Raw genomic sequence first — 12,690 nt, 5'->3', positions numbered from 1 at the left:
AGCTTTAGTTCTGAGGCTTGGCTCCAGCTCTGAGGCCTCAGCTGCTGGAAGCAGGTATCTGGTTTGTTTAGGTTCTATAATCCAAACAATGTATAACTCCAGCTCTGAGATCCCAGCCCGCTGAAAGCTGGTTTCTGGGGTTTTGTTTAGCTTCTATATTTGTTACAATGTTTCTTAAACTGTAAGCTCAGAGGCTGGCAAGGCAGGCGGGGAACATTGCGGTCCTCCGTCACTGAAGCAAGCAAGCCTCATGTTAGTTTCAAGCTGCCTGGCTGCCAGCCGCCATGTTGGCTGGCAGTTAATTTGCATATTGCCCTGATTAGCCAATGGGAAGGGTAGCGGCCATACGCCAATTACCATGTTTCTCTTTTATTAGATAGGACTAGAGGCCCAGTGCACAAAAATTTGTGCAATGCTGAGTGTGTCCCTCAGCCCAGCCTGTGCCCTCTCGCAGTCTAGGATCCCTCGTAGGATGTCCACTTCCTGGCGTAGGCCCGCTTTCCGGGGGATCAGGCCTAAGCTGGCAGTCAGATATCCCTTTGGCAGCCTGGGAGCCCTTGGGAGATGTCCACTTGCCAGCAGGGAGCAGGCCTAAGCTGCAGTCTGATAACCTTAGCTCTGCTGAGGAGGCGGGAGAGGCTCCCGCCACCACCACTGTGCTGGCAGCCATCAGCCTGGCTTGTGGCTGAGCAGAGCTCCCCCTGTGGGAGTGCACTGACCACCAGGGGGCAGTTCCTGCATTGAGCATCTGCCACCTGGTGGTCAGAGTGTATCATAGTGACCAGTCATTCCCAGTCGTTCTGCTGTTAGGGTCAATTTGTATATTAGCCTTTTATTATATAGGATAGAGGCCTGGTGCACAGGCGGAGGCTGTCTGGTTTGCCCTGAAGGGTGTCCCAGATCAGGGTGTGGGTCCCGCTGTGGTGCCTGGCCAGCTTGGGAGAGGGCCTGAGGGCCATTTTCAGGCTGGCCACACCCCCTTCAGGCTGGGGGTCCCCACTGGGGTGCCTGGCCAGCCTGGATGAGGGGCTGATGGCTGTTTTCAGGCTGGCCACAGCCCCTTCAGGATGAGGGGGTCCGACTGGGGTGCCTGGCCAGCCTGCATGAGGGCCTGAGGGCCATTTTCAGGCTGGCTACACCCCTTCAGAGTGGGGGTTTCTACTGGGTTGCCTGGCCAGCCTGGGTGAGGGGCTGAGGGCCATTTTCAGGCTGCCCAGAGCTCCTTGATGGTGGGGGGGGGGGTCCCGCTTGGGTGCCTGGCCAGCCTGGGGAGGGGCTGATGGCCTTTTTCAGGTTGGCCACACCCCCGGCGACCCAAGCTCCCAGCCTCTCCTTTTTTTCTTTTTCTTTTTTTTCTGGGAGTTATTTATCTTCTATAATTGAAACTTTGTAGCCTTGAGCGGAGCCCAGGGCTGGCCAGGACAGGCGGGAAGCTTGGCTTCCTCCATGGCCAGGGGCAACCCAAGCCTCCTGCTCGCTCCAGCTTTGTGGCCGCCGCCATCTTAGTTAGGTTAATTTCCATACTCACTCCTGATTATCTGGTGGGCATGGCTTAAGCATGGTGGAGGGATGGTTAATTTTCATGTTTCTCTTTTATTACGTAGGACTAGAGGCCTGGTGCACAAAATACACGTCGGGTCTCCAGGCCTGGCCAGCATTCAGGTTCCCCACCTCCCCGCCACCTCCTTCCCTCTGCCTGCTCCCGCAGCTGCCCACCGCAAGTCATCCGCCTGTTCCATACCACCCCCTGGTGGTCAGCGCATGTCATAGCAAGTGAACGAACTCCTGGTATCATGGTTGAACTCCCAAGGGGACACTTTGCATGTTCGTTTTTTATATAGAGAAATTATTGACTATTTTCTCTATGCTGTACTTTATATCCCTGTGACTGTTCTTTAACTACCAGTTTGTACTTCTTCATCCCTTCACCTCTTTCACCCAATCCCCCAACACCTCCAAATAGGTACATCTTCACTTCCTTCCATCCAGGCCTGTCCAGGGAGGTATTTTTTACACAAAAGCTTGATAAACTGTAAAATACTGAATATATTTTAACTTTTTGCTATTTGGCAACAATCATAATTTTATATGAGTTTTCACTTTTAAATCACAAACATTTTAAAAACAACTTAAATTGTGTTTATGAAATGTTTACTTGTTTTTTGGGAATGCTTCAATAATCCTTTACGATGAGTCAGCATCCCCCAGAGAGGGAAGAGAGAGAAAAGCACATATTCGGCAACCTCTCTGTGCCAGATCTTTTCAAATACATTATTTTACTGAATCTTGAGAGCTTTAATGATGGGACCACTATCTTACAGACAAGGAAACCGAGGAATGAATCAAATGCTTTTTTCTTTGCTCACCTTCCCTGATTCCTCTCTACCCTCTTAAGTCCCTTGGATTCACTGTACATGGTGACCCCAGGGCTGTCATACCTAACAGTGTCCCAATTTGCACTAATGATCCATGTCCTCCTCCTCTAGGCAAAGCAGAGCCTGAGCACAGGCTCAGGAGCAAAGCCTGGCATGGTGTTAGCTCCATTACACCATCTGCTGGCTCTCACCACTGAGTGCATGACCCACAGGCAGAACTAGCTAGAGGTGTCAGTGCAAAAGTGTAAATCTCACTACAGTAGGTCCTCAGGTTACATTGGAGATCCATTCCTACGGGACAACATAACACAATTTTTGCTGAAACCCACCTACATAAGCACCTAAATCACTCACATGGAGCACATACACAGCAGTAATGAAGTGAAACAGTAAAAAAAATTTAAAAGAAAGGTAACAATTTCTGACCTTTACTTGTGGTAAATAAATAATAAAAAACATAAAGTACATATGTACATATGTGAAAATGACGGAACTTTTTTTTTTAATAAATAAACTAGAGGCCCGGTGCACAAAAATTTGTGCACTCGTGGGGGAGAGGAGGTCCCTCAGCCCGGCCTGTGCCCTCTCGTAGTCTGGGACCCCTCGGGAGATAACGACCTGCCGGCTTAGGCCTGCTCCCAGGTGGCAGAGGGCAGGCCTAATCCCTAGGTGCAGCCCCTGGTCGGGCTCAGAGCAGGGCCGATTGGGGAGTTGGGGCTCCTTCCCCTGTCATGCACAGAGCAGGGCAGATTGGGAGGTTGTGATGCCACCCTCAGTCACGCTCAGGGTAGGGCCAATTGGGGGGTTGGGGCACCGCCCCCTGTCACACTCAAGGCAGGGTCGATAGGGAGGTTGGGGCGCCACCCCCTGTCACGCACAGAGCAGGGTCGATCAGGGGGGTTGGGGCTCCGTACCCTGTCACACACAGAGCAGGGCCAATCAGTGGGTTGAGGAGCTCCCCCCTGTCACAGAGCAGGGCCGATAGGGAAGTTGGGGCACCGCCCCCTCTCACACACAGAGCAGGGCGGATCAGGGGGTTGGGGTGCTGCCACTGTCACACTCAGGGCAGGGCCGATGGGGGGGGCGTTTGGGGCATCGCATCCTGTCACACACAGAGCTGCAGGGTGATCAGGGGGTTGGGGAGCTCCCCCCTGTCAGGAACAGAGCAGGGCGGATAGGGAGGTTGTGGCCACGCCCCCTGTCACACACAGAGCCGCAGGGCAATCAGGGGGTTTGGGTGCTGCCCCCTGTCACGCTGATCCCGGTGCTGGGAGGCCTCGCGGCTCCGCTGATCCTGGTGCTGGGAGGATCGTGGCTACGCTGATCCTGGTGCTGGGAGGCATATTACCCTTTTACTATATAGGATAGAAGCCTGGTGCACGGGTGGGGGCCGGCTGGTTTGCCCTGAAGGGTGTCCTGGGTCAGGCTGGGGGTCCCCACTGGGGTGCCTGGCCAGCCTGGGTGAGGGGATGATGGCTGTTTGCAGCTGGTCGCACACCCTTTAGGGTGGGGGTCCCCACTGGGGTTCCTGACCAGCCTGGGTGAGGGGCTGAAGGCCATTTTCAGGCTGGCGGGTGACTGAAGCTCCCAACCTGTCCTTTTTTCCTTTTTTATAAAATTCTGGGCCAGCTTTAGCTCTGAGGCTCGGCTCCAGCTATGAGACCTCAGCTGCTGAAAGCAGGTTTCTGGCCTTTGTTTACCCTTCTGTATTTGAAACAATGTTGCGGTCCTGCTGGCTGAAGCCCAGGGTTTTGTTTAGCTTCTATATTTGTTACAATGTTGCTTAGAGTGCAGCTGAGAGGCCGGCAAGGCAGGCGGGGAAGCTTGGCTCCCTCCATCACTGAAGCAAGCAAGCCTCCCTGTTCGCATCAGCTGCCTGGATGCCGGCCGCCATCTTGGCTGGCAGTTAATTTGCATATCTCCCCGATTAGCCAATGGGAAGGGTAGCGGTTATACACTAATTACCATGTTTCTCTTTTATTAGATAGGATGGGAGATGGCAAAGTAACCACTAAACGACATACACCGAGTCCGACGTAACCCAAGGACTGTCTGTATTGCACTTAATCTCCATAACATCTTTTTGCAAACATAATTACTTGTCTTGCAAGCACTTAGAAACTGGGTCTCAAAGAGATTATGTGTTCATCACACATCAGGCAGCTAATAAATGACAGGTCTCTTCACCTTCAAAGCTGGAACACTTCCTAGCACACCATGCTGCCTCCCTCAATACTGGGGGCCAGCCCCAGCGGTCCCAGGGTTCCCAAAGGTGTGCACGGAGTCAGCGAAGAATGTTTTACACGGAGACAGCATTCAGAACTCTCTAGCTCTCTTTAGTCTCCGTGGATCTTCCTGTGCCTGGCTGAGGCCACAGAGAGAGATCCCAAGGCAAGCTGAGCCTTTATTTTATAGTGAGAGGTAAACAAGGTAGTGGTTTCCATAGTTACACAGTTCTTGTGAGGTTTCACTTGTTTTGACCATGGTTACACTTCCTGCACTTCCTCAGCCCATTAGCTTCCCAGATAAGATCTAGGGAGTGTTATAAGGTCAAGCCTAATTATGCTAAGAGGACTGTGCTCTCTAAGCTGGGAATTGTGACTTTGCCCACAGGTCAGTCCGAGGCTTAACCCTATATCAGCTCCCCACACCTCAATGATGTAATTGCAAGGGAACATTATCCACATTGTTCTGTAGTTTCCTTCAGACCATTCAAACTCTAAGGAAAAAAACCCACCCAGCATCTTTGCATTGAGTGACCACAAAGTGTGTCCTGGTGTGATAGCTGCTGGCTATCCTTGGACTTATTCCCATGGCCAACCTCCCCGCTTGGGACCACTTCTTCCTGCTCAGATCCATCTTTTTCTGTTCTCTGAGAGGCCCAATGAGAGCAAGTAAGCTCTATCCTAATGCGGTTTCCTCCAAAACCCGTTCCCTTTCCCCTAATCAGGACTCTCAGAGCACCATCCTGAGGCACCGAGACAGGAGGCCACGGGGCTTCTGACTGGGGACAGCTATTCCTGGGGCTGCCGTCATTGCCTTGGTTCATGGGTGGATATGGCTGCTAGCTCCACAGAGACTGGGCAGCAGAATAAGTTTTTTGGTTTTGTTTTTTAATATATTTTATTGATTTCAGGGAGGGAAGGAGGGAAGGAGAGAGAGAGAGAGAGAGAGAGAGAGAGAGAGAGAGAGAGAGAGAGAGAGAGAGAGAGATATGATGAGAAAGAATAATCAATTTGCTGCCTTCTGCATGCACCACACTGGAGATCAACCCCACAACCCAGGCATATGCCCTGACTTGGAGTTGAACTGTGACCTCCTGGTTCATAGGTAGACCACTGAGCCACAGCTGAGCCAAAATGAGGTTTAAAGTCACAAAGACCCGATTGAAACCCTGGCCCCTCCTTTTCCTAAATCTGGTTTTATGCTAACTCCCACAACCTCAGTGTCTCATTCAAAAATGGGAATAATAAAGGGGGGTGGGGGTGATATTCCTGCCTCACAGTGTTTTCTAAGGATTAAATGAGATTGTGTTAAGCACCCAACCCAGTGCCTGGCCCGTACCAAGTGCTCACTAAATGGTAGCCAGGAAATAGGTGAGGTGTTGGTGCTAGATATGCACTTTCCCTGAGTTCCTTGGGTCAGTAAGGAGCACTGGCATCTGTGGAGGTGGAGGTCTTGAGGCCTGGGCACAGGCACACATCCTGTTGGCTTTAGGCTTTGCCACTTCTTCGCTGTGGGCCATTTGGTGACCTTGTGTTCTCACTCTGTAAGGCCTGTAGTCTTTAGTCAGCCTATTTGTAAGGCTTTAGATTCATATTTCCTACTGGCTCATAAGGACCCTTTTAAAATGTCATAAACAATAAGACACTCCTCAGATAGCATAAGTGCTCAGAAAACCACTGATTGTCACTTTCTGCGCTGCTCTGCGGCTGACCTCATGGGAAGAGGGATGAGCAAGAAGAGTCTTAGGGTCCACTCCTCCTCTCCCGTCTTCCCCCACTAAATGAAGCAAATTTAATTCATGTCGCCCTGAAGAAGGAAATAAACAAAAACTGGAAAGGAGCAGATCAGACTCTCAGATGACTTTGTGTAAGAAACTCCACCTTTCAAACAAGGAAACTCCAGGGGAGAAGAAACAGACCCTTCAGGAAGCCAGTGTTTGTGCAAATCTGTAGCCGAGAGTCTCTGTTCCTCTCCTCCCCAAAAGTGAGAAAATCTCTGGAATCACACAGGAGATGAGCCCATTCTCCAAGCAGACTCTCCGGATCCGAGAATAAGTGCATTTGGGGGTATAGCATCCTCTCTCCAAGAGTTGGGAGCAGGAAACCTGGGGTCTGATCTCCTCCCATCAGGCCTGGCAGCCAAATACCAAAACCTAAGCCCAGGTCTCACATGCTGGGCTGAAAAAAAAAAAAAAGAAAAAGGAAAAAGAGCGCAATGGCTACCTGTGTGAAGGGTAGGTTTGTAGGCTGAGGACATGTAGGGATTTCCAATGTCTGGAATCAGTCTTCTTTAGTAATGTGTTTTTTATTGCGTTAAAGTACACACAACAAAATTTACCATCATAACCATTTTTATTTATTTATCTTTTAAAAAATATATTTTTCTTGATTTGAGAGAGGAAGGGAGGAGAGGGAGATAAAAACATCAGTAACGAGAGAGAATCATTGATTGGCTGCCTCCTGCACACCCCCACCTGGCAATCAAGCCTGCAACCTGGGCCCATCATATTCATTTTTAAGCCTATAGTTCAGTGGTATTAAACTCACTCATATTGTTGTGTAGCCATCACCACCACGCATCCCCATAACTCTTTTCATCTTGCAAATCTGAGACTCTATACCTATTATACAATAACTCCCCATTCTCTCCTCCCACAGCTCCTGGCAACCACCTTTATACTTTCTGTCTCTATGATCTGACTACTCTAAGTACTTCATAGAAGTGGAACCACACAATACTTGTCTTTTTGTGACTGGCTTATTTCACTGAACATGATGTCCTTAAGGCTCACCCATGTGGTGGCAATCTGGAGAATGTCCTTCCTTTTAAGGCTAAATAATATTCCCTTATATTTACATACTACATGTTACTTATCCATTTATTGGCCAATGGACACTCGGGTTGTTTCCATGTTTAGCTTGTGAATCATGTTGCTATAAACATGAGTGTACAAATAGCTCTTTGAGACCCTGCTTCCAATTCTTTGGGGTATATACCCAGAAGTGGAATTGCTGGATTATGTGGTAATTCTATATTTAATTTTTTTGAGGAACCTCTATATTGTTCCTCAATTAATTTTTTATATATGTCTGATGGTTGCTGCAGACACCTGGATATTATCACGTAGTAATATGTCATGAGAACTTGCCAGATTTCCAATTTTGTGAATGTCACTAGAAATCAACTATTTATGGAGACATTTTGTTTAGCTCTTCACAGAAATAAAGCTTTTATCAGGTAGGTGAAGTGCCCTCACTTCATGTACATGAAAACATTTGAGGAGCTTTTCTGAACTTCCCCATTGGCAGTTCCCCATTGGTGGGTCTGAGATGGGGTCCAAGTGTTTGCAAAACATGGGCTTCCTTCCGGTCTCAGTCCCTTCATGTGTGACCTGTGGTTGCCAATGGAAGCGACCCCACAGCTTAGGAGGCTTCGGTGAGGTGACAGGTGTGACACAGGCACAGGTCCTGATGTGTGACCGCGGGCTTAATGGAGCCCAGTATCGCTGTTGTTGAAGGGAGGCGTCCTTGGCAGCCTTGCAGCTCCCATTCTTGAACTGCAGAATCAGCACAACCAGGAGAGGCCATAACCACCTTGCTTCATCCTGGGAACTCCGTGTGCTAGAGGAGCACATACCAGACTATATTTTCATATGTAATTTCCACTAATTAAATATTTTTCATAACTGTCTTGAGAGCTCTTTGCCCTGCCTTCCCAACTGGGTTACATCCCAAGGGGAATATGGGAATATACAGCTTGAAATATTGCATTAAAATTTTAACTTGGGAAAGCAAGAATGCAAATGCATCAGGTCATTATGTGGGAAATCGGTGCCTCCTTCACTGCAGGAAGTGTAAATGGGTGCAGCCTTTTTGGAGGACAATTTGGCAATATCTTCCAACTCCACAGTAAACATATCCTTTGTATTTCCATGTTTAGACATCTATTCAGGGGGAAATATTGACATATATAAACAAAGAAGCATATACAAAGTATATCATGCATATAGAAGCAAATTGCTAATGAAACCGAAATCTCCTAAATGTTCAGCAATTGAAATATGTTTAAATAAATTATGAATCACTTATATAATAGAACTAGAGGCCCGGTGCACAAAAATTTGTGCACTCGGGGGGAAGGGGGGTCCCTCAGCCCGGCCTGTGCCCTCTCGCAGTCTGGGACCCCTCGGGAGATAACAACCTGCTGGCTTAGGTCTGCTCCCGGGTGGCAGAGGGCAGGCCAAATCCCTAGGTGCAGCCCCTGGTCGGGCTCAGAGCAGGGCCGATTGGGGAGTTGGGACGCCGCCCCCTGTCATGCACAGAGCAGGGCGGATTGGGAGGTTGTGATGCCACCCTCAGTCACACTCAGGGTAGGGCCAATTGGGGGGTTGAGGCACCGCCCCCTGTCACAGTCAAGGCAGGGTCGATGGGGAGGTTGCGGCGCCACACCCTGTCATGCACAGAGCAGGGCCAATCAGGGGGTTGGGGCACTGCCCCCTGTCACTCACAGAGCAGGGCCCATCAGGGGGTTGAGGAGCTCCCCCCTGTCACTCACAAAGTAGGGCTGATAGGGGAGTTGGGGCACCGTCCCCTGTCACACACAGAGCAGGACTGATCAGGGGGTTGTGGCACTGCCCTCTATCACCCACAGAGCAGGGCCAATCAGGGGGTTGGGGCGCCGCCACTGTCACACTCAGGGCAGGGCCAATGGAGAGGTTATGGCTCTACCCCGTCACACACAGAGCAGGGCCCGTGGGGGGGTCGGGGGAGGGGGGTTGGGGCACCACCCTCTATCACCCACAGAGCAGGGCCGATCAGGGGGTTGGGGCGCCGCCACTTTCACACTCAGGGCAGGGCCAATGAGGAGGTTATGGCTCTACCCCGTCACACACAGAACAGGGCTCATGTGTGTGTGTGTGTGGGGGGGGTGTTGGGGTGCCGCACCCTGTCACACACAGAGCCACAGGGCGATCAGGGGGTTTGGGCGCTGCCCCCTGTCATGCTGATCCTAGTGCCAGGAGGCCTCACAGCTCCGCTGATCCTGGTGCTGGGAGGCATATTACCCTTTTACTATATAGAATAGAGGCCTGGTGCATGGGTGGGGGCCGGCTGGTTTGCCCTGAAGGGTGTCCTGGATCAGGGTGGGGGTCCCCACTGGGGTGCCTGGCCAGTCTGGGTGAGGGGCTGAGGGCTGTTTACAGGCTGGGGGTGACTGAAGCTCCCAACCACTCCTTTTTTCCTTTTTTTTTTTTATTCTGGGCCAGCTTTAGCTTGAGGCTTGGCTCCAGCTCTTAGGCCTCCGCGGCTGAAAGTAGGTTTCTGGCCTTTGCATACAATGTTGTGATTCTGCTGGCTGAAGTCCGGCGGTATTTGTAACAATGTTTCTTAAACTGCCCACTCAGAGGCCTGCAGCGGTAGGCGGGGAACGTTGGAGTCCTCCGTCACTGAAGCAAGCAAGCCTCATGTTAGTTTCAAGCTGCCTGGATGCCGGCCGCCATCTTGGCTCACAGTTAATTTGCATATCTCGTTGATTAGCCAATGAAAAGGGTAGCGGTCGTACGCCAATTAACATGTTTCTCTTTTATTAGTGTAGATATTAGATAGCAGTAGTTTTAAAAGGGGGGGGTATACTAACATGGAAATCTCTCCAAGACATAATGTTAAGCACAGCCAGTGTGGCTCAATGGTTGATCATCACCTCTGAACCAGGAGGTCACGGTTTGATTTCTGGTCAGGGCACATGCCCAGGTTTCAGTCTCAATCCCTATTAGAGGGCATGCAGGAGGCAGCTGATCCATGATTCTCCCTCATCATTGATGTATCTGTCTATCTCTCCCTCTTCCTTCCTCATTCAATAAAAAATATATTTAAAAAAGATAATGCTAAGTAAATAAAGCAAAACAACACTGTACAATATAACTTCATTTCGGCAGCAAAGATACATATTTGGTTATATATATGTGTGTGTATGTAAAGTATAGGAAAGAACTTAGAAAAACACATACCAAACACATGAGATAATTTTTTTTAAGATGATGTTAATTAAGTATAATAGTTGTGTCTAAGTCACTTTTAGGGAGGGATTAGGGAGTCCTCCCCTTACCCAGAGTGCTCTGTAGGGTTCTCCTGCAAGTTCTTTGGGGCTGTCCACCTTGGCCCCACACACTCACCAAGGCCATGCTACTCAGCAGTCTGGAATCTGGCCAGACACCTCAGATTTGCATTGGGGCTTGTTCTTTGTCATGCTCCTTGTTGTGCTCTTTGTTGTGCTCTGTGCTGCCTTGAGCAATTGATCTCCACCCTGTACTGAGCTGCATGTTTTGGTCAGGTACCCTGGTCCCTACTTCAGATGGAGGGTTCCTGGGTGCTGTACCCTTTGAGCCTCCAAAGAGTCTGAGATGCTGGGTGTGAGCTAACTACCTGGATGGCCGGTCTGAGCCCTCCTCTCTTGGCTCGCTTAGTGTTCCTGTGATCTCAGAGAACCTCACCCTGGCCTCCCCACAGGTGCTCATGAGGTGCTTGTCCCAGATCTGACCCCAGGGACAAAGCAGGCTTCTCTTCATTCCTATAGTCATTGGCGTTTTACCTCTATACCCCCTTCTCTGAAATTCTGTAACAGTCTTTTCCTGTAGTTCAGCTCATTGTAGCTCACCCACACAGGCCTCTCTCTAGGGACCTCTCAGTATGGAGCAGGATAGGCTCAGAGACTACCAGCCATCAAGAATGGACCCTGTCTCTCCATCCCCAACGGCCCTGCCAGCTTGTGATCTTTGAACATCCATCTCCTCATATGAGCGACCTCACTACCTACCCTTGTGATTAAGGGGAGGTCCTCTATCCACTCCTACTTGGGGATCTCAGCCCTGGAAGGGACCAAGGCACAACCCGTTCACCATCTCTCCCAGAAGCACATTGAATCCTCCTGGAACAGGACCTCCAGGAGGCATCAGGTGGAATAACACATAGCTTCAAAGTTTATGCTCGTACTCTGAAATTTTAAATCATACACAGAAAATTTATTTCTTTGGCCACTTTTTCTAATGACACCAGGGAAAACAGTGCAAAATTTTGATGTAGCAATGCCTGAACTCTCCTGTTTGGATTTGCATCTACAAGAAAACATACCCTAATTAGAGAGAAACCAGTTCTGAAATAGAACAAAGTAACTAGATCATGTTGTACATTTCCTGTTCTACTGCCCCACCCCACACTCCTCTCTGGTACACTGAGGGTATAAATTGGGGCTGGGCTCAGTGTGTGCATTCACATCTAAAGCCAACATGAAGACAGGCACAGTCTTTGTCCTAGTGGCTTTTGTCATCTTGGGGATGGAGATGGCCTTCGCTCAGAGACATCCTCCTGGAGGTAAGGGTGCTGAGGGGGTCCTACCTGAGAGTAGAGGAGGATCAGAGCTCAGCTTCTTACCTGGGATGGTGTGGCACAGGAACAGGCTGCCGAGTGGAGATTTGGCATTGATCAGACCCACTTTCTTTAACCTTCAGGAGTGATCGCCCTGCGTTTCCCATTCTTCTTCTATTTTTTATTTTTTAATTCTTACCCGAAGATATGCTTATTGATATTTTAGAGAGAGGGGAAGGGATATATATATATATATATATATATATATATATATATATATAGAGAGAGAGAGAGAGAGAGAGAGAGAGAGAGAGAGAGAGAGAGAGAGAGATCGAAGTGAGAGAGAACATCGATTATTTGCACACCATACGTGCCCCAAATGGGGATTGAAACTGTGAAACTTTCAGTGTGTGGGGCGATGCTCCAACCAACTGAGCCACACCATCCAGGGCCCCATTCTTCTTATCAGATCAGGTTAGGCGTTATTAACAGTTGGGGGTCTCTCTACATGTGCCTTGGATGTAGGGCTCCTACACAGAGTAGCTCCGGCATGAACATGGGGTACGTGTGAGGTGGAAAGACAGATGTCTGGGATCAGAGATGTTTCTAATATCTTATAAGGAGGAAAGAAGAGGCTTATGACAGAGCAGGTTTCTTGCCTGCGGAACTGGTCAGCCTTTGCAGCTGGGAGAACATTCTCCTAAGGGCCTGACTGTGACAATGGGGGCTTC

General features: G+C 49.5%; 1 protein-coding gene and 1 long non-coding RNA gene across 6 annotated transcripts in view; one reads left to right on the top strand and one right to left on the bottom strand.

The window, feature by feature from the left end:
- The window catches only part of LOC132218786 (uncharacterized), a 449,343-nt gene that overhangs the window by 174,330 nt on the left and 262,323 nt on the right, over window positions 1-12,690 (bottom strand). The gene's annotated exons all lie outside the window — the stretch shown is intronic.
- The window catches only part of LOC132218775 (WAP four-disulfide core domain protein 18-like), a 46,577-nt gene that overhangs the window by 8,407 nt on the left and 25,480 nt on the right, over window positions 1-12,690 (top strand). For 2 of the 5 annotated variants that reach the window (XR_009449264.1, XR_009449267.1), the window contains exon 1: window positions 11,819-11,965. The exons of 1 other annotated variant lie outside the window; for it this stretch is intronic. Coding sequence is in view for 1 of the 4 variants with exons in the window: in XM_059670478.1 (XP_059526461.1) it covers window positions 11,881-11,965 (85 nt within the window). In the remaining 3 variants the exon portion in view is untranslated. Of the gene's footprint in view, window positions 1-11,814; window positions 11,966-12,690 lie in introns of those variants that run through there. 2 more of the 5 variants (XM_059670478.1, XR_009449263.1) reach the window with 2 other exon arrangements.

The sequence above is a fragment of the Myotis daubentonii genome, chromosome 16 (genome assembly GCF_963259705.1).
Source record: "Myotis daubentonii chromosome 16, mMyoDau2.1, whole genome shotgun sequence".
NCBI lineage: Eukaryota > Metazoa > Chordata > Mammalia > Chiroptera > Vespertilionidae > Myotis > Myotis daubentonii.
Note: the sequence above shows the minus strand (reverse complement) of the source record. Positions and strands in the feature narration are given on the sequence as shown.